This window comes from Macaca thibetana, chromosome 2 (assembly GCF_024542745.1).
Source record: "Macaca thibetana thibetana isolate TM-01 chromosome 2, ASM2454274v1, whole genome shotgun sequence".
NCBI lineage: Eukaryota > Metazoa > Chordata > Mammalia > Primates > Cercopithecidae > Macaca > Macaca thibetana.
In genome coordinates this window covers 139208469-139230067 of record NC_065579.1, presented here as the reverse complement: position 1 = coordinate 139230067, position 21599 = coordinate 139208469, and the positions used below count along the sequence as shown (strand labels likewise).

The window sequence follows — 21599 nt, the reverse complement described above, 5'->3', positions numbered from 1 at the left end:
TCCTGTTTAATTCAGTCTATTTTTTATTCAGTCTATTCAGTTTAATTCAGCATCATAGTAACAGCCAAGCCAGACAGTAAAAAAGCAAAAAATTCTATTTCTTCCCACCCAAACACACCCGAAGTCCCCCCTTTCAACAAGTAGGCATCACCCACTCAATATCACTTCAGTAACACTTTAAGGCCTTGCAAGGAGTGCAAAGTAAAAGCAAACTCCAACAAGCTCCTCTAAGGTTAATGATGTTCCATAGGGGCCTTGGCCTGACTGTGAGGTTCTGCTAGACAAGGTGGGAGAGCCGCGGTGGTGAAAGAAAAGGCAGACAGGTATAGAGTCAGGAAACATAGCTTTTAACCCCACTCTGCTTACTACCTCTGTGATCTTGGGAAAAGGCAAATTACTTCTCTGGGCTTCAACTTCATCTATGTAAAACCTCAATACCTGCCAAACAGCAGGTACTCAATAAATATTAGTTTCTTTCTCTTTAAGGGATCAACACTAAACTTGTTTCCTTCCAGGAAAAGCTTCTACAAGGCAACCACGACTAGGTTCCTCAATGTACTATTATGTTACTGAAGGGTAACATTTGGTATTACCTGAGAGGTTGTTAGAATATGCCAAATGTCAGGCCCACCTCAGGTCTACTGAATCTCTGCATTGTAGAAAGATCCCCAGTTGATTCACTCATAAAATGAACATAGAAAAGAACCACTCTGTTGGGTGTGGTGGCACATACCTCTAATCCCAACACTTTGAAAGGCCAAGGTGAGGAAATCTGTTGAGCTCAGGAGACCCACCTGGGCAATGTAGTGAGACCTCGTCTCTACTAAAAATTTTTAAAATTCCGCTGGGAGGGGTGGTATGTGCCCATATTCCCAGCTACTTGGAAGGCTGAGGTGGGAGAATCACTTGAGCCCAGGTGATCAAGGCTGCAGCAAGCCATGATTGTGCCACTGCATTCCAGACCCCATCTTAATTAAAAACAAAAACAAAAAAACCCATCTTGATTACAGTTGAGCTTAATATCAGAATGTCATCATCAGGGCACAGAGGTAAAACCACCAGCCAGCCAGCACCAAAGAGGGTAGGAAGAAGGGGATGGAAGAGGACGGCAAGGCAAAAACAAACAAAACAAAACAAAACCCTCTTGTTCAGAAACTTTAGCTTAAAGGTTTACGGAAACTAAGTTTACAGGGCCGGGTGCAGTGGCTCACACCTGTAATCCAGCACTTTGGGAGGCCATGGCAGGCGGATTGTTTGAGCCCAGGAGTTGAGACTAGCCTGGCCATTATGGCAAAACCCATCTCTACTAAGATACAAAAATTAGCCAGGCATGGTGCCACGCACCTGTAATTTCAGCTACTTGGGAGGGTGATGCACAAGAATCCCTTGAACCCAGGAGGTGGAGGTTGCAGTGAGCCAAGATCACACCACTGCACTCCAGCCTGGGCAACTGAGCAAGATTCTGCCTTAAAAAAAAAAAAAAAAAGAAGAAACGAAGTTTACCTAATTCTGGAAGGAGGAATTAAGGAAGAGCTAAGAACCATAAATAATGGGGCCAAAACAAACCCTAATTCTTTAGGCTTGGCGATCCTGAGTTCTTAGGTTATATAACTGAGAATGTGATACAATTTCTGTGATCTGTTTACAAGAAAGAGTCCTTAACATTCTTTTCTTAGAGAACCCCACTACAACCTTGTGAAATGGGCACTCTTTTTTTTTTATTTTCTTGAGACGGAGTCTCGCTCTGTCGCCAGGCTGGAGTGCAGTAGTGTGATCTTGGCTCACCGCAATATCCGCTTCCTGGGTTCAAGTGATTCTCCTGTCTCAGCCTCCTGAGTAGCTGGGATTACAGGCGTGTGCCACCATACCCAGCTAACTTTTGTATATTTAGTAGAGACGCGGTTTCACCATGTTGGCCAGGATGGTCTCAATCTCCTGACCTCATGATATGCCCACCTTGGCCTCCCAAAGTGCTGGGATTACAGGTGTGAGCCACCATGCCCGGCCGAGATGGGCACTCTTATAGACATCCCCACTTTACAGATGAGGAAACTAAGGCTTAAACTCCTAAAGCATTAGTGCTTAAATTCCTAAAGCATTGTTCCTCTGCTGTAAACCTTCTCTGGCTACCCATGGCCTGCAGCAGCGGTTCTCAAGCTATACTGTAATTTAAGACATCAAGGGAGCTCTCACAGAATGTAGGCTGGAAATTCTGATTCCAGAAGGCCCAGGAGAAGCTCTAGAATCTGTAATCTTTTTTTTGAGATGGAGTCTTGCTCTTGCTCTGTTGCCCAGGCTGGAGTGCAGTGGTGCAATCTCGGCTCACTGCAACCTCCACCCCCCGGGTTCAAGCGATTCTCCTGTGTTAGCCTCCTGAGTAGCTACTGGCGTGTGCCACCACACCCAGTTAACTTTTGTATATTTAGTAGAGACGGGGTTTCACCATGTTGGCCAGGCTGGTCTCAAACTCCTGACCTCAGGTGATCCGCCCAAAGGAGGCTGGGATTACAGGCATGAGCCACTAGGCCAGGCCGAGAATCTATAATCTTAATAAGTGCTCAGGGGTTCCCAGCACAGTAAAACCACTGACACCCACACACAACCCACAGGTTCACACTCCCTGGCCTGATGATCAGGACCCCTATATGAGTTGATCCCTAAGGACATTTTCAGGGAAATTCCTGCTCACCCTTCCAATTCCAGTTCTTCCCAGGCACACAAACACCAGGCAGAATTAACCATTCTCCCCAGTTGGCCTATGGCAGTGCTTCTCAAACCTGGTAGTGCATTCGAATCACCTGGACATCATGTTCTGCTGAGATTCCGGCTCAATGGCTCTGGAGCCTGAGCTTCTGCGTTTCTAACAAGTTATTGAGTGCACTGCTAGCCTTGCTTTGAGTAGCAAGGGGCTATTGCATTATGTAGCACGACTGCTGCGGTACTCCTCACAACATTTCACCCACGGGGCCAGGATTTCACAGATAGTGCTGACAACAACTCCTGAAATTCCCTTAAATTCAGCAGGAAGTAGGGAGATTAGGGGAGCAAACTTTGAGATCAACATATAGCACTTCCTAGAGCCCCATGCTCTGAGTACTTATCAATATCAAATAACTACACCATTTACTGACTAACTACAGGCCACATCCTGCACCAAGCATTCTGTGTCTGCTCTGGTACAAATTGTTATCCCACATAAGGTACTCAGCTCTTGGTAGGTTCACCATAAATGGTAGCTTTTATTTCTAATTCTTACAACGTACATGTCAGGCTTTATCAGCCCTATTTATCCTCTGGACTGCACTACCACTTTTCTAAAATTTTAGTTAGTCCTTAAAAGGACTAATTAACATGAGGTAGAGAATTACCAATAAGAAAACTAAGGGCAAAGCAGTTAAATACCTTGCCCAGCATCAGTTGCATAGCCAGCAAAAGGGGAATCCAGGATGTGAACTCAAGCAGTCTGATTCTAGACCTCAGGGTCCTAAGTGCTACATATGGTAAACGCGGGTAAGCCTGTCTTGACAGTGTACCTCCCACCCACACTCTCTAAAAAAGGGACACTGATATTCAGAGAAGTGAACTGTGAAGTCAACTGTCTTAGGACAATGAGCTCTAGGGTGGAAGTGAAACAGAAATCAAGGGCTGTTACTCCCAACCCCTCATTCTATGCCATGCCACCTTGTCAGTCTGACTTGTCCAACCTTGAAGTAAATAAAAATGCCAATGAGGCTTAACACCTGGGGAAAGTGAGTCTGCCCTGCCCAGCTACCGACTTCCTAGCCACACGGATTAGCTGCCACGGACTCCCCAGACATGCACACTATGGTCACATGATGCTCACGTGTCTTTCTCCTTCTCAGAACTCTCATACTCCAGGAACACGATGTGCCGGGGATAGTGGCCGCAGATATCCCCGTTCGTGTTTGGAATCACGCTGAAACAGTAGTCTCGGCCAAACAGCTCCAGACATCTCTTCTCAATGCGTTCAACCTGCACAGAGAAGGAGACCAGAACACAAAGAGAATTATGGGGTTCTGAGGGTGAGAATTAGGAGGTCCATGGCCTGAGAGGTCACTGGGAAAGACATGTACCTCAGTGATAATTATTCTGTGCTGGGAAGATGTGATGCTAGGCCACAGGCCCCATATGTAGTTCATTAACCCATATATTGTATGCTTCAGGAAGGATTCTTAATTCCCTAACAATGAATCCAAAATTGTGGGTGTTGAGCATTTGGAGGAGAGGATTACATCTTTCATTAGATTCAAAGAAGTCTACAACCCATAAAACATACGAACTCTTGGTCCAGGTTACTGAAACTGCCACTAATCCACTACCTTCCTTGGTTAGTTTCCTATTCTTTTATTTATTTATTTATTTATTTATTTATTTATTTATTTTTTGAGATGGAGTCTCGCTCTGTCGCCCAGGCTGGAGTGCAGTGGTGCAATCTCAGCTCACTGCAGCCTCTGCATCCTGGGTTCAAGTGATTCTCCTGTCTCACCTCGAGTAGCTGGGATTACAGGTGCACAGAACCACGCTTGGTTAATTTTTCTATTTTTAGTAGAGACGGGGGTTTCACCATGTTGGCCAGGCTGGTTTCAAACTCCTGACCTCAGGTGACCCACCCACCTTGGCCTCCCAAAGTGCTGGGATTACAGGCGTGAGCCAACGCACCCGGCCTTTATTTTTTTAAAAGACAGAGTCTCACTCTGTCGTCCAGGCTGGAGTGCAGTGGCACGATCTCAGTTCACTGCAACCTCAGCCGCCTGGGTTTCAAGTGAGCACATCTGGCTAATTTTCATATTTTTAGTAGAGATGGGGTTTCACCATGTTGGCCAGGCTGGTGTTGAACTCCTGATCTCAAGTGATCCACCTACCTCAGCCTCCCAGGTGTGAGCCACCGCACCTGGCCTCTTCACTTTTTTTTTTTTTTTTTTTTGTGAGAAAGAGTCTTGCTCTGTCGCCAGGCTGGACTGCAATGGTCTCCACTCACTGCAACCTCTGCCTCCCGGGTTCAAGCAATTCTCCTGCCTCAGCCTCCCGAGTAGCTGGGATTACAGGTGTGGGCGGTGCCACCATGACCAGCTAATTTTTTGTATTTTTAGTAGAGATAGGGTTTCACCATGCTGGCCAGGCTGGTCTCTAACTCCTGACCTCATGATCCGCCTGCCAAAAGTGCTGGGATTACAGGCGTGAGCCACCACACCCAGCCAACAAAAATTTTTTAATAACGATGGGGGTCCATGTTTCCAGGCTGCTCTTGAACTCCTGGGCTGAAGCAATCTACCTGCCTCGGCCTACCAAAGTGCTAGGATTACAGGCGTGAGCCACTGTACTGGCCCTCTTCCCCATTCTTTAGCTATAGACTAGTACCTACAAGCTCTATTCCATACAATCAGTAAAAGCTGTAAAGTTTCCTTATATACAACTCGCTTGTGAAATAGAAGAGCTCCCCCTACAATTACTTGTTTTGTTCACAGTTCAGAGAAAAACACAACAGGAAAAAAGACATAAGAACTGTAACACCGGCCAGGCGCGGTGGCTCATGCCTGTAATCCCAGCACTTTGGGAGGCTGAGGCGGGCGGATCACGAGGTCAAGAAAGAGATCGAGACCATCCTGGCCAACATGGTGAAACCCTGCCTCTATTAAAAATATAAAAATTAGCTGGGCATGGTGGCGGGCACCTGTAGTCCCAGCTACTTGGGAGGCTAAAGCAGGAGAGTCACTTGAACCCGGGAGGCAGAGGTTGTAGTGAGCCAAGATCATGCCATTGCACTCCAGCCTGGGCGACAGAGGGAGATGCCGTCTCAAAAAAATATATATATATAAATAAAAAAAATTAGCTAGGCGTGGTGGCGCATGCTTGTAGTCCCAGCTACTAGGGAGGCTGAAGCAGGAGGATAGCTTGAATCCAGGAGGTGGAAGTTGTAGTAAGCCAAGATCGCACCACTGGACTCCAGCCTGGGTGACAGAGAGAGACTCCGTCTGGGGGAAAAAAAAAAAAAGAAGTTTGCAAGAGATTAGTCCAAAGGGGTAGTGAGTTACCTCAATCGATTGTTCAGTTACAGATCTAACTCCCTGTTCTACCTGAACAGTTATAAATACATATAAATACATATACATCTAAGTCTGCAGGAGATCAGAAGGCCTGGAGAGATAATTAAGGCCAGCTTCAGCCACTATCAGGTGTAACTTATGACAACCCTAATCTTCAGGGTCATGTAAATTGAAAGAGGGGTCCAAAAAAACCAATCACCAGAAAAACCAAAAGACCCTCACTGGCCAGGTGTGGCAGCTCAGGCCTGTAATCCCAGCACTTTGGGGAGCCGAGGTGGGAGAATTGCTTGAGTTTAGGAGTTTGAAACCAGCCAGGGCAATATAGTGAGACCATGTCTCCACGAAAATTAAAAAAAAAAAAAAATTGGCCAGGCATGGTGGTGCGTACCTGTGGTCTCGGGTACTTGGCAGGCTTAAGTGGGAGGATCACTCGAGCCCAGCAGTTCGAGGCTGCAGTGAGCCATGATTGCACCACTGCAATCCAGCCTGGGCAGCAGAGCGAGACCCTGTCTCAAAAAAAAAAAAAAAAAAAAGGCCAGGTGCGGTGGCTCACGCCTGTAATCCCAGCACTTTGGGAGGCTGAGGTAGGCGGATCACCTGAGCTCAGGAGTTCAAGACCAGCCCGGCCAACATGGGGAAACTCCATCTCTACTAAAAACTACAATAATCAGCTGGGCGTGGTGGTGGGGTCCTGTAATCCCAGCTACTTGGAAAGTTGAGGCAGGGAGAATTGCTTGAACTGGGGAGGCGGAGGATGCTAATTCTGACTTGGTAGGACTGGGTGGGACTAAGGAATCTCTATTTTCACAAAGTACCCCACAAGCACAAATTTTAAAAGTACCCCAGATGATAATTAAACAGGTGGTCCCCAGACTACACTTGGAAAAATTACTTGGCCATTTGGAGAGTGAGCAAGTCCAATCCTTACTGAAGTCTTCCCTGGGTTATTTCAGAGACTACCAGATGCCAACTACAGAATCGCAACTCAGGGTAACCTCTGGGGCCAAATCAGAGTTCTGTGGTGCAGGATGGAACAGAGTTCCACTGGAAAACTTGGTGCTAAAGCGGCCAAAACCACATGGGGGAACGAGATGGCAGGGTCAGCAAGATTCCCACCGCACTGCCAGCCAGTGCTTAGGGTGGGCATGGCCTGAGCTAACAGGAAGCCCTCCAGGTCTGGCGATAAGACGACTGGGTGGAAATCCCAAAGGGAGGAAAAAGAGGAACTGAGACCTGCTTTTGATGAAGGAACTGAGTGGGAGTGTGGGTTGTCTTCTTGCTGTATAAGGGAAGAAAAGGGATGAGCCTAAGTTATGCTGAGACCTTATAAGGGGGCAACACACTGGGTTCACCTCCTGGCTCCATTCTGACCTCTGACCCTGAGGAATCGTCTCCCTATTTTTCTTAGATTCGAGGGCTTTTTCCCTGACACAACTCATCCTACGGCACCTGAAGCAGGGAATAGGCCTTCCTTAGGTCCTCCTCTCTGATCTTTGAACCTGGCCCCTCAGCTTCATCTCTCACCTTCAGACCCCTTCTCAAACAAAAAGGACCTCTTTGCTGGGCTCATTTTGACCCCAGTTCCTCCTTTTATGGTTGTCAAGTCCGACTCTTACACTCTGGTTCCAGACCCTGGAGAACTCTCTCTCCTCTTCCTCAGCGGCGAGGTACCACTCCTACCTTTCTCTCACCCCTGGTCTCAGCCTTTCCTCTGTAACTCCCCAAGTTAGGGGCCTTCCCCAGCTCATCGCGCCTCCAGTCTCACCTTAGAGCCGCCGGTCCCGCTGCCGTCCTTGGCCCGGTACTGAGTCCGGGAGAACTCCTCCAGCAGCTCCCCAAGCCCCGGCTCCTGTGGCGGCGGGTTGCCCGAAGAGGCCGAGGACCCCGCCGAGGAGGTGGCGGCGGCGGCCCGAGCGCCGGCCATGGCCCAGCCCCGCGTCCCCTCAGTGTGCCTCAAGCCGGCCCATAGCACCTGCCTGCCCCAACTCCGACACCAGAACCTCCGGAACCGCCTCAGCCACCGCCTTCTAACTCCACTTCCGGCCCCGCCCCGTCCCGCCGGATGTTTACTCCGGCCCTGGCCAATCGGAGCTCGGGACCCGCGCCCCGCCTACGATTACTGGCCCACCCCCGGCGCGGAGCGATCCTTGTAGCCTCCAGGGAGGCCACTCGCAGACACCGCGTGATCCGCCCCAAGGGGTTTCCCCTGGGGAAACCGGACTCAACCATTGGGCTGCCGGGGGATGGGGGTAGCAGGAAGGAACCATTGAAAAGAACCAGAGGAAAAGCGGAATGAATAATTACAGGGAAGCCGAGCGTGGTGGCTCACACCTGTCATCCCAGCACTTTGGGAGGCTGAGGCAGGCGGATCACTTAAGGCCAGGAGTTCGAGACCAGGCTGGCCAACATGGTGAAACCCCATCTCTACTAAAAATAAAAAAATTAGCCGGGCATGGTGACACCCACCTGTAATCCCAACTACTTGGGAGGCTGAGGCAGGAGAATCGCTTGAACCCATGAGGTGGAGGTTGCAGTGAGCCAAAATCGAGCCACTGCACTCCAGCTTGGGTGACAGAGCAATACTCTGTCTTAAGAAAAAAAAAAATACAGGGAGAGGAGGAGGAAACACTTGGAGGCAACAAATCAGTACTAGAAACCATAATGGCAGTGGTTACAATATTAAAACAACATTTCAGCAGGCCGAAGTGTCTCACGCCTGTAATCCCAGCACTTTGGTAGGCCGAGGCAGGCAGATTACGAGGTCAGGCATTCGAGACCAGTCTGGTCAACATAGTGAAATCCCGTCTCTACTAAAAATACAAAAAGTAGCCGGGCATGGTGGCCTGCGACTCTAATCCCAGCTACTCAGGAGGCTGAGGCAGGAGAATCGCTTGAACCCCGGAGGTGGAGGCTGCAGTGAGCCGAGATCGCGCCACTGCACTAGAGCCTGGGTGACAGAGTGAGACTCCGTCTCAAAGACAAAACCAAAAACACAACATTTCATAAAACTCTTTTCTCCCCCTGCTGCTCACAACATCCCTGTGAGTACAGTGCATTATATCATCAGCCCTATTTTATTGAGGTAGAAACTGGGAGTCAGGGGTGAAGCGACTGCCTTGAAATTCTGTGATGAAAAGCCTCTCAGGCCGGGCGCGGTGGCTCAAGCCTGTAATCCCAGCCCTTTGGGAGGCCGAGACGGGCGGATCACAAGGTCAGCAGATCGAGACCATCCTGGCTAACACGGTGAAACCCCGTCTCTACTAAAAAATACAAAAAACTAGCCGGGCGAGGTGGCGGGCGCCTGTAGTCCCAGCTATTCGGGAGGCTGAGGCAGGAGAATGGTGTAAACCCAGGAGGCGGAGCTTGCAGTGAGCTGAGATTCGGCCACTGCACTCCAGCCTGGGCGACAGAGCCAGACTCCGTCTCAAAAAAAAAAAAAAGAAAAGCCTCTCATTATTATTATTATTATTAGAATATTTCAGACATTCGCAAAAGTGGAGACAATAGTATAATGAACCCTCATGTACTGGTTTTGAACAATAATCAACATCTGCTTATTTATCCTGTTTAAGCAATCCCTTCCCATCCAGGAAATTATTTTAAAGCAAATTCCAGACATCACATTATTTCATCTGTGAATACTTAAGCATTAATCACAACAGATTAGTGCTTCAAAAAAATACATAAAAAATACAAGGCTATTAACATACCTAAGAAAATTCACAATATTCCTTAATGTGGTCTAATACCCAGTCTGGGTTTCATTTTCTCAGATTGTCTCACAAATGTAACGAAAGTAATTCGTTTTTGGTAAACTTTTAATAGAAGTATGATATACATATAGTATGATATACACCAGCACCCCGGAAGCCCTCTCCTGACCACTTTCAGTCACTATCTACCCACTCACCAACAACCACCCACCACCCTACCCTCCCTACCCCCAGATAATCACTATCCTGGCTTCTAAAGTTTTAATACAGTAGATTGGTTTTTAATTTAATTTTTTTTTTTTTTTTTAGAAACAGGGTTTCACCCTATTGCCTAAGCTGGAGTACAGTGGCATGATCATGGCTCACTGCAGCCTCCAACTACTGGCCTCAAGCAATCCTCCTGCCTCAGCCTCCCAAGTAACTGTGACTACAGGCATGTGCCACCACACCCAGCTACTTTTTAAATTTTTTTTTTTTTTTTTTTTTTGAGACAGAGTCTCGCTTAGTCGCCCAGGCTGGAGTGCAGTGGCACGATCTCGGCTCACTGCAAGCTCCGCCTCCCGGGTTCACGCCATTCTCCTGCCTCAGCCTCCCGAGTAGCTGGGACTACAGGCGCCCGCCGCCTCACCCGGCTAATTTTTTGCATTTTTAGTAGAGACGGGGTTTCACAGTGTTAGCCAGGATGGTCTCGATCTCCTGACCTTGTGATCCGCCCGCCTCGGCCTCCCAAAGTGCTGGGATTACAGGCGTGAGCCACCGCGCCCGGCCTTAAATTTTTTTGTAGAGACCGAGACTCACCATGTTGCCCAGGTGACAAACTCCTGCGCTCAGGCAATCCTCCCGCCTCTGCCTCCCAAAATGCTGGGATTACAGGTTTGAGCCACTACTCCTGGCCTAGTAGATATTTTCTGACAAATCTATATACACATTTATCTTAAACACCTAGGAATGAAATGACTGGATTATATGGTGTTAAAGAAAAATTACAGGCCGGGCATGGTGGCTAATGCCTGTAATCCCAGCACTTTGGAAGGCCAAGGTAAACTGATTACCTGAGCCCAGGACTTCCAGATGAGCCTGGGCAACATGGCGAGACCCCCGTCTCTACAAGCAAATCAACGAGGTGTGGTGGCGCACATTGAGAGGCTACTTGGGAGGCTGAGGTGGGAGAGGATCCCTTGAGCCAGAGAGGTTGAGGCTGCAGTGAGCTGTGATCACGAAACTGTACTCCAATCTAGGTGACAGAGTGAGACTCTTGAGACTCTGTCTCAAAAAGAAAAGAAATTTTAAAAAATTATAGAAGGCCATTATTTTGGACAAGGCACCTGCACTAGATCCTAACAAACAAGACTAAGAACCAAAATGGAGTAATTCCTGCTAAAGTTACATTTTACCAAGCTGAAACTTAATTATCTGACCCTCAGAGAAATCTGGAGAGAGAACAGATATTTCCCCAACAGGCCACTTTCAATAAGCATGACAATGAACTTTCCTCTGCCCGTAATCCTTACAACAAAAGTAACCTGATGTTAATCAATGTTATTCTTCTTCTTTTTTTTTTTTTTTTTTGAGATGAGTTCTCGCCGTTCTGTCGCCCAGGCTGGAGTGCAGTGGTGTAGTGGTGCCATCTCGGCTCACTGTAACCTCCACCTCCCAGGTTCAAGCAATTTTCCTGCCTCAGTTTCCAGAGTAACTGGGATTACAGGCGTGTGCCAACACACCCGGCTAATTTTTTTGTATTTTTAGTAGAGATGGGGTTTCGCCATGTTCACCAGGCTGGTCTCGAACTCCTGACCTCAGGTGATCCGCCCACCTCAGCCTCCCAAAGTGGTAGGATTACAGGCATGAACCACTGCGCCTGGCCCAATCCGTTGTTTTTCTATTGTTCTGTTTCCTTGTTCCCGCCCTACAAGGAAAGTTACTTTGAAATGACCAATGCGGCCGGGCCCAGTCTCACGCCTGTAATCCCAGCACTTTGGGAGGCCGAGGCGGGCGGATCATGAGGTCCGGAAATCCAGACCATCCTGGCTAACACGGTGAAACACCATCTCTACTAAAAAAAAAAAAAAAAAAAAACGCCGGGCGTGGTGGCGGGCACCTGTAGTCCCTGCTACTCAGGGGGCTGAGGCAGGAAAATGGTGTGAACCCGGGAAGCGGAGCTTGCAGCGAGCCGAGATCACGCCACTGCCCTCCAGCCTGGGCGACAGAGCAAGACTCCGTCTCAAAAAAAAAAAAAAAAAAAAAGAAAAGAACTGACCAGTCTACTTTGTGTTGTTTGTGCTTTCTTCAGCCCTTATCTGTCTATAAGCGCAATGGCTCACGCCCCTAATCGCAGCACTTAGGGAGGCCGTTGCGGACGGATCACCTGAGGTCGGGAGTTCAAGACCAGCCTGACCAACATAGAGAAACCCCATCTCTACTAAAAATACAAAATTAGGCCGGGCGCGGTGGCTCACTCCTGTAATCCCAGCACTTTGGGAGGCCAAGGCGGTTGGATCACCTGAGGTCAGGAGTTCTAGACCAGCCTGCCCAACATGGTGAAAACCCGTCTTTACTGAAAATACAAATATTAGCAGGGTGTGGTGGCAGGTGCCTGTAATCCCAGATACTTGTGGGACCAAGGCAGGAACATGGCTTGAACCTGGGAGGCGGAGGTTGCAGTAAGCTGAGATCACGCCATTGCACTCCAGCCTGGGGACAAGAGCGAGACTTCGTCTCAAAAAAAAAAAAAAAAAAATTAGCCAGGCGTGGTGGTGAATGCCTGTAATCCCAGCTATTCAGGAGGCTGAGGCAGGAGAATCACTTGAACCCAGGAGGTGGACATTGCAGTGAGCAGAGATCATGCCACTGCACTCCAGCCTGGGTGACAGAGGGAGACTCCAACTCAAAAAAAAAATAATAAAATAAAATAAAAATAAAGCCAATTAAGATCTTTAAGTTGCAATTTTGTCTTTTGACAACAGTCAAAGAGTAACTTTCTAAGAGTTTTCCCGTGACATTTACATTGCCTCCTGCAAGTTAGTAGCGTTCCAGTTGCTCTGCATCCTTGTCAATACTTGGTAAATTTTATTTTAGTTTTTCTGGTGAGAATGTACTGGTATTTCTTTTGTTTTTTCCTCATACTAGTTTATACTTTGGAAGAATGTAGTGGTATCTTATTGTGCTTTTGTTGTTGTTGAGACAGGGGCTTGCTCTGTCCCCCAGGCTGTAGTGCAGTGGCTTGATCACAGCTCACTGCAGCCTCCACGCCTGGGCCCAAGCAATTCTCCTACCTGAGCTTCCTGAGTAGCTGGAACCACAGACATGTGCCACCGCACCCAACTAATTTTTTAATTATCTGTAGAGACAAGGTTTTGCTATGTTGCCCAGTTTGATCTTGAACTCCTGGGCTCAAGTGAACCTTCCACCTCAGCCTCCCAAAGTGCTATAATTACAGGTATAAGCCACTGGTGCCCAGCCCTACTGTGCTTTTAAAAAATCAACTTTATTGAGGTATGAGTACGTAGAATAAAATTCATCCTCTTTAATTGTACATTTTGATGGGTGTTGCCAAATTATAAAATCACCAGTGTAATTAAGATATTGAACATATATATCACCTCCAGAAAGTTCCACTGAGTCCCATCTCAGTCCATTCCACCCCTACCCCCAGCCCCAGGCAACAACTGATTTCTTTTCTGTCACTAGCCTTCCTATAAATGGAATTATACCCTGTGTATTCTGTGTCTGGCTTCTTTCAGCATAGCTAATTTTGGTTTTAATTTGCATTTCCCTGATTAATGAAGTTGATCACCTTTTCACATATTTATTGCTCATTTGAATATACTCTTGGGTAGTGCTTGTTAACATCCTTTGCCCATTTTTCTAGCGGGTTGTCTGTATTTTTATTATAAATTTGTAGAAGAGGTTTGAATATTCTGGACATGAGTTCTTTTGAAATCGCCACTACAAAATTGTAACCGTGAAATAGATTTGACCTAACCAACTCCATCTTGCTTCTTTTTTTAAAAAAAAAAAAATTGTTATTATTACACTTTAAGATCTAGGGTACATGTGCATAACATGCAGTTTTGTTACATAGGTATACAAGTGCCATGCTGGTTTGCTGCACCCATCAACTCATCATTTACATTAGGTATTTCTCCTAACGCTATCCCTCCCCCAGTCCCCCACCCCCCAACAAGCCCCAGTGTGTGATGTTCCCCTCCCTGTGTCCATGTGTTCTCATTGTTCAATTCCCACTTACTAGTGAGAACATGCGGTGTTTGGTTTTCTGTCCTTGTGATATTTTGCTGAGAATGATGGTTTCCAGCTTCATCCCTGTCCCTGAAAAGAACATGAACTCATCCTTTTTTACGGCTGCATAGTATTTAATGGTGTATATGTGCCACATTTTCTTTATCCAGTCTATTATTGATGGACATTTGGGTTGTTTCCAAGTCTTTGCTATTGTGAATAGTGCCTTAACAAATATACATGTGCATATGTCTTCATAGTAGCATGATTTATAATCCTTTGGGTGTATACCCAGTAATGTGATTGCTGGGTCAAATGGTATTTCTAGTTCTAGATCCTTGAGGGATCGTCACACTGTCTTCCACAATGGTTGAACTAATTTACACTTCCACCAACAGTGTAAAAGCATTCCTATTTCTCCACATCCTCTCCAGCATCCATTGTTTCCTGACTTTTTAATGATCGCCATTCTAACTGGCATGAGATGGTACCTCATTGTGGTTTCAATTTGCATTTCTCTGATGATCATTCGTGATGAGCATTTTTTCATGCCTGTTGGCTGCATAAATGTTTTCTTTTGAGAAGTGTCTGTTCATATCCTTTGCCCACCTTTTGATGGGGTTGTTTGTTTTTTTCTTGTACATTTGTTTAAGTTCTTTGTAGATTCTGGATATTAGCCCTTTGTCAGATGGATAGATTGCAAAAATTTTCTCCCATTCTCTAGGTTGCCTGTTCACTCTGATGATAGTTTCTTTTGCTGTGCAGAAGCTCTTTAGTTTAATTAGATCCCATTTGTCTATGTTGGCTTTTGTTGCCATTGCTTTTGGTGCTTTAGTCATGAAGTCTTTGCCTCCCATCTTGCTTCTAACCTCCAAGCTGTCCTTGTTCACTCTGGGGCGTAGGCTGAACTAACTTTGGGAGGAACTTAGTTTACAGTTTAAAACAAAAATGATAACATCCCTTTCCCATAACAAACCCCCTTCTTGCCTGGGGACTAGAGTGCCATTGTAGGATTTAACAAATTAGCCATAAGATTAGAAATTACGGTTTAGGAGTCACACAGCTGGAGGCTACAAGACTCTGACCCTCCCCAAATTGCTCCTGGGGACATCACTATTGTAACCTAAGACCAGTGTCTGAGATATTTTGCAGACACTGCACTTGATGGATCAGCTGGTACCACCCAGACTGATAAACTGGCTTATCTGATCTTGTGGCTCCCATCCAGGAACTTACTCAGCACAAGAAGACTCTCTGTGAGTTCATCTTTGACCTGACCAATCAGTGCTCCTGGCTCACTAATTTTCCCCACCCACCAAGTTGTCCTTAAACACTCTGATCCCAGAAGGCTTAGGGAGACTGATTTGAGTAATAATAAAACTATGTTCTCCCGCACAGCCGCCTCTGTGTGAATTATTCTTTCTCTATTGCAGTTCTCTGCCTTTTTTTTTTTTTGAAGCGGAGTTTCAGTCTTGTTGCCCAGGCTGGACTGCCATGGCGAGATCTCGGCTCACCACAACCTCCACCTCCTGGGTTCAAGCTATTCTCTTGCCTCAGCCTCCAGAGTAGCTGGGATTACAGGCATTTGCCACCAAGCCCGGCTAATTTTGTATTTTTAGTAGAGACAGGGTTTCTCCATGTTGGTGAGGCTGGTCTGGAACTTCCGACCTCAGGCGATTCGCCTGCCTCACTTACCCTCCCAAAGTGCTGGGATTATAGGCATTAGCCACTGCACCTGGACCCCCAGATTTATCAACTGATCTTGATAAATGAGTTCTGTTTAGGCAGCAGGCAAGGTGAACCCATTGGACGGTTACAAATTTGGGGACTTGTCTGAGATTGCCCTTGTGGCTACCTGCTTGTGGTTTGGTAGCCCCCCTCTCCCCCGATAGATCCAGAGGTCAGCCCAAGCGGCTGCCTAGTTCTCTCGGACTAGGGGTTGACTCTGGTATTCTTTTTTTTTTTTTTTTTTTTTTTTTGAGACGGAGTCTCGCTTTGTTGCCCAGGCTGGAGTGCAGTGGCCGGATCTCAGCTCACTGCAAGCTCCGCCTCCCGGGTTCACGCCATTCTCCTGCCTCAGCCTCCCGAGTCCTGGGACTACAGGCGCTCGCCACCTCGCCCGGCTAGTTTTTTTTTGTATTTTTTTAGTAGAGACGGGGTTTCACCGTGTTAGCCAGGATGGTCTCGATCTCCTGACCTCGTGATCCGCCCGTCTCGGCCTCCCAAAGTGCTGGGATTACAGGCTTGAGCCACCGCGCCCGGCAACTCTGGTATTCTCTCCAGTTGCGGGGCACTGACAACCCAATGTACACGGATTTTTTTTTTTTTTTTTTTTTTTTTTTGAGACGGAGTCTCTCTCTGTCGCTCAGGCTGGAGTGCAGTGGCGCCATCTCGGCTCATTGCAAGCTCCGCCTCCCGGGTTCACGCCATTCTCCTGCCTCAGCCGCCTGAGTAGCTGGGACTACAGGCACCCGCCACCACCCCCGGCTAATTTTTTTGTGTTTTTTGGTAGAGACGGGGTTTCACCGTGTTAGCCAGGATGGCCTCGATCTCCTGACCTCGTGATCTGCCCGCCTCAGCCTCCCAAAGTGCTGGGATTACAGGCGTGAGTCACCCGCGCCTGGCCTGCATGGATTTAATTGCAGTGGAGAAATAGTCCTGGGGAGACGTCCCATAACTGTAGCCCTATCAAAAGGTGTCTGTCTGTAGCCCCATGGTGGAGTATCTGTAGTCCCAAGAGTGTCTGTTTGTCTAATAGCTCCACCACAGATAGTCTGTCTCGGTTTGGCTCCTTCAGGGGTCTCAGTTTGTCTGTTGCTCCATTGTGGAGTGTCTGTCCTGGTTTGGCTACTGGTGGGGGTTTCAGTTGGCTCTTCCTAACTAGTAGGAAGAGACTTGGTTCAGGAGACTTCTCAATCAGGAAGATTTCGGGGAGATTTCTCAGATGGAGAATAGGAGAATAGTTTGGAAGGGATACTTTTGGAGTTCTTGGTTAAGGATATGATTTGGAAGGCCTTCTCTCTGTCTCGTCTTTATGTATGTGTTTGTATATGTGGAGGGCATCTCAGAAGGAGTTGCTGACAGAAGTCCAGCAGGCCTAACTCAGAGAACCCTCCTATTAGTCTGTTAACATTCATTGAGCCCTGGAGAAAGCTCAGCAGGCCTGTCTCTGTGTGACTATCCACTCTTCACCTTGCCCAGAGATCACCCATTGTGAGTTACCTTTCAGAGCTCATTCCTCCCCACCCGGAGTGGATCAAAAACAACAGGGACCAACAGGAGAAAGTTTGCGTATTGCCAGGCTGATACTGGGTGCTGAAAGAGGTGACTAGTGTCTGTTGTATTATATATATTTTGCTGGGGTGGAAAATGTTAATTCGGTTCCCCATGCAGCCTGTTGGACAACATCTTGCAAAATGGAGAATCATTTGCCTATGGTTCCACGAAGCAGAAAAGGATGATTTTATTTTGTAACCGGGCTTGGTCCCCCATAGCTATGGCATAGTGAAGAAGGTCATCAAAAGCCGCTCCATTCTTCTGGAAGCTGCAGCAGAGAAAAGGGACCCAGAAAGTTGGTATGTCAGCAAAAAGGGTAATAATTCTTAGCAGCCAAATTTCTGGTCTTTCTTTCTCTCTCTCTCTCTGTATGTGTGTAAACGATAAACGTCATTATTTGTGTCCTCTGCAAGTGTTTAATTAATAGAAAAATAAAGGATTTGTGAGACTAGTCTTAGGCTATAGCAAATCTGATGCAGTTTGTACTAAAAATGTGTCTTTCTGTAATGGAGAGAGGGGTATCACAGGATAGAACATGAGCTTAGGATCCCTGTAAGACTCTATAAGACTATTTTTCAAGCCACCCCAGCAGGCTGGTCAGTTACAAACTTTGCTGCAGGTCCCTGAAACCAATACCAGACAAAATTTATCTTTCTTGTTTTATGTCACTAAGAGTTTAACCTTAGGCTGGGCGTGGTGGCTCATGCCTGTAATCCTAGCACTTTGGGAGGCCCAGGAGGGTGGATCCCCTGAGGTCAGGAGTTTGAGACCAGCCTGGCAAACATGGTGAAACCCTGTCTCTACTAAAACTACAAAAATTACCCAGGGATGTTGGCAGGCGCCTGTAATCCCAGCTACTCGGGAGGTTGAGGCACCAGAATTGCTTGAACCCAGGAGATAGAGGTTGCAGTGAGCTGACATCATGCCACTGCACTCCAACCTGGGCAACAGAGTAAGATGCTGTCTCCAAAAAAAAAAAAAAAAAAAAAAAAAAAAAAGAGCTTAACCTTGTGACCATGTAGGGATACTTTCTCTTGGTTCTCTTGGTTTCCACCATCCAGAGCACAGGAAAATTTGGGGTTCATGTCATAGCTCTAAAAATTATCTTGAGCAGGCTGGGCACAGTGGCCCATGCCTGGAATCCCAGCACTTTGGGAGGCCAAGGCAGGTGGATTACCTTAGTTCAGGAGTTCGAGACCAGCCTGGCCAACATAGTGAAACCCTGCTAGACGTGGTGGTGGGCCCTTTAATCCCAGCTACTCGGGAGGCTGAGGCAGAAGAATCCCTTGAACCGGGAGGCGGAGGTTGCAGTAAGCAGAGATCGAACCACTGCACTCTAGCCTGGGTGGCAGAGATTCTGTCTCAAAAAAAAAAAAAAAAAAAAAAAAATTATCTTGAGCAGTTAAAGCTCTTTCCAAGCTTGAAATTGGTTGCTGTAGACTTCTTCTGGGAAAAACAATAGAAACTGTTTGATGTTATGTAGGTCAGTAGCTAACGCTTTGTCTTTTGACAATTGTGGCCTGGGTTCAATTCTTAACTTCCAGAATGATTCCTTTCTGGTTTGTTATTTGTGTAACTTTGCCCTTTATTGAGGATTTTTTTTAAACCCCATGGATAGCTTCTGATTTTCTGTTTTGGATTTTCCTTTCTCCAAACTACCCTTGAGAGAGAGAGACAGAGAGAAAGAAAAGAAAGAGAGAGAGAGGAAGGAAGGAAGGAAGGAAGGAAGGAAGGAAGGAAGGAAGGAAGGAAGGAAGGAAAGAGAGAGAAAGAAAGAGGCTTACCATCTCTTTGAGACACCTTATGCGTCCATGGTTAAGTTATAAACTTAGTTAAAGCATATTAATTTCATGTGGGAAGTTACCTGTGGTAGAATTCAAAAGCCAGAAATACTGGGTACCCTGGTAATAAGATACTGAAAAGGATTTTTTTTTTTTTTTTTTTTTTTTTTTTAAGAAAAAAGAGCTCTGTGGTTAAACCCAGATTAATTAAAAATGGATAACCAAGCCATATGTATTTAAAAGGAATTTATCTTTTTCCTCTTCTTGAATCATGTTTTTCTGAAAAACAGTTTTTTTCTTTTCAGGTGACTGAATTGTTCTCCATTTTGTCTTTTTGTCACTCTTGATGCCCACATGAGAGAATCTAACATAAATTCTAACAACCTGGGACTCCTGGGGAAAAGCAGAGGAGGCGCCACAGATCCCATTCTGGGAAAAAACCTCAGATTTCCTCACAGAAGCCTAGAAATTAAAAGAGAATAGATCCTTCTCAAAATCTAAGGCTCTGTTCTGTTTTGCATTGCATTAGCTGATGGTTTTGGCTTTTGTGGGTATCAGAAATTACTTCGCATTATGAAAGAAACTTGGTATGTAATAACTAGGTAGGAAATATGCTTTTGAGGATGGCTAATGGCACTTATAGGGGGATATTCCGTTTTGATGTTTCGATTAGGGAAACACACTCTTGGCCATTAAAAGATAGGGAAACATCCCCAACCTGCACTGAGAGATGAGACTCCCACGGGGGACGGGCTGATTAGAAAATGGGCTAATTTACTATGGGTTGTTTTGCAATGTTTTGCTCAGCAGAAGCACTGCACTGTCTTCTCTTACAGTATTTCCCTCCTTTTGGGGATCCAGGATACAGTATATACCCTGAATTTTTCGGATCTATCTTTGCCTTCCAGCTGTGCCTGCTTATTAGGTCCTAGAAACTGAATGCTTTCCTGGCCCTGTTCCTCCAAGGGCTCCACCCCAAAGTCAGTAATCCAGTTAAGAAATTGGCAAATGAAAAATCTTACAAGTGCTGAATCTTCTGTCCATCTGTGTATTTATTTATTTATTTTTATATTTTTTTGAGATGGAGTCTCTTTCTGCCAACCAGACTGGAGTTCAATGGTGTGACCTTGGCTCACTACAACCTCCACCTCCCGGGTTCCAGTGATTCTCCTGCCTCAGCCTCCCGAGTAGCTGGGATTACAGGTGCCCACCATCATGCCCAGCTAATATTTGTATTTTTGGTAGAGATGGGGTTTTACCATATTAGCCAGGCTGGTCTCGAACTCCTGACCTCAGGTGATCCACCAGCCTCGGCCTCGCAAAGTGCTGTGATTACAGGCATGAGCCACTGCGCCCGGCCAGAAAAATAGAAACTATAATGCCTTTTTGTTCATGTTACTTTAGTAGTCTTTTAGAAATAAACACAGTTTTCAAGATTATTTGTAAAATAAAAATGTCTTCAAATTTTAGACATTTGACCTAGATTAAAGTCAGATATGAGATCTGCTAAATGCTTTAAGGTCATAAACTATTTCTTTGACTTTTGAAAATTGTTCAGTTGCTGGGTGCGGTGGCTTACATCTATAATCCCATCGCTTTGGGAGGCCGAGGCGGGCGAAACACCTAAGTCTAGGAGTTCGAGTCCAGCCTGGCCAATATGGTGAAACCCCGTCTCTACTAAATATACAAAAATTATCCAGGCATTGTGGCGCATGCGTGTAATCCCAGCTACTCAGGAGGCTGAGGCAGGAGAATTGCTTGAACCCAGGAGGTGGAGGTTGCAGTGAGCCGAGATCGAGCCACTGCACTCCAGCCTGAGCGAAAGAGCGAGACTCTGTCTCCAAAAAAAAAGTCCGTTGCTGAGAAAATTGTTTGATTTACCTACTTTGGAGCATTAGATTCTAGATGAGGCCTGGGGACATGTGGAGAGCCATGCCCCTAGCTATGCTGCAAAGGGCCAGACATTATCTGTATTTCCGTCTGATGTCCTAGGCTCTACACCTAGTACATAATTAAAATTGCTTATTTATCAGGTTTTTCATCAAAATAAAAGTTGCTAAGAGTTAACATTGTAACATGTAATCGAGACTACTGGAGAAACAGTTTTACATACAAGGTGTATAGGGAAAGTAGAATGTGTTTTTGGTTAAAGGGTATGAGAAGGCACGGTAATATGGCTTTTGATAAAGGGAATGTAATTTTGTCTACTTCAGAGGGTTTTCAAGATTGTCTTAACCTAGAAGAGTAATGGGACAAAAAGAAGGTTCTGTGGGTGTAAACAAGTTGACTAAAATTTGAAGGGGATTTATTTATTTATTTATTTTTTTGCCCTAAGTTGAAGATAAAATAAAAGCACACTAATGCGGGGTCAGAATCTGGGCCCATGTGTTCAAATAACAGGGTTTTCTTAGAAAATTGATCTGCTGTTTAACAGAAAATTGTAAAAGGTTCTAAAAAGTTTATGAAAATCTTACCTTATGGTCAAACTAATTAAAACTGGATAGATTTATAAAATTTTATTTAAAAAC

General features: G+C 46.1%; 1 protein-coding gene across 8 annotated transcripts in view; it reads right to left on the bottom strand.

Annotated features, from left to right (window-relative positions):
• Positions 1-21599, bottom strand: part of MTMR14 (myotubularin related protein 14) — a 271851-nt gene that overhangs the window by 47606 nt on the left and 202646 nt on the right. For 6 of the 8 annotated variants that reach the window (XR_007723174.1, XR_007723172.1, XR_007723173.1 and 3 more), the window contains exons 1-2: positions 7831-8120; positions 3845-3993 (exon numbers count right to left, since the gene is read on the bottom strand). Coding sequence is in view for 5 of the 8 variants with exons in the window: in XM_050778622.1 (XP_050634579.1) it covers positions 3845-3993; positions 7831-7989 (308 nt within the window). In the remaining 3 variants the exon portion in view is untranslated. Of the gene's footprint in view, positions 1-3844; positions 3994-7830; positions 8128-21599 lie in introns of those variants that run through there. The other 2 variants (XM_050778621.1, XM_050778619.1) reach the window with 2 other exon arrangements.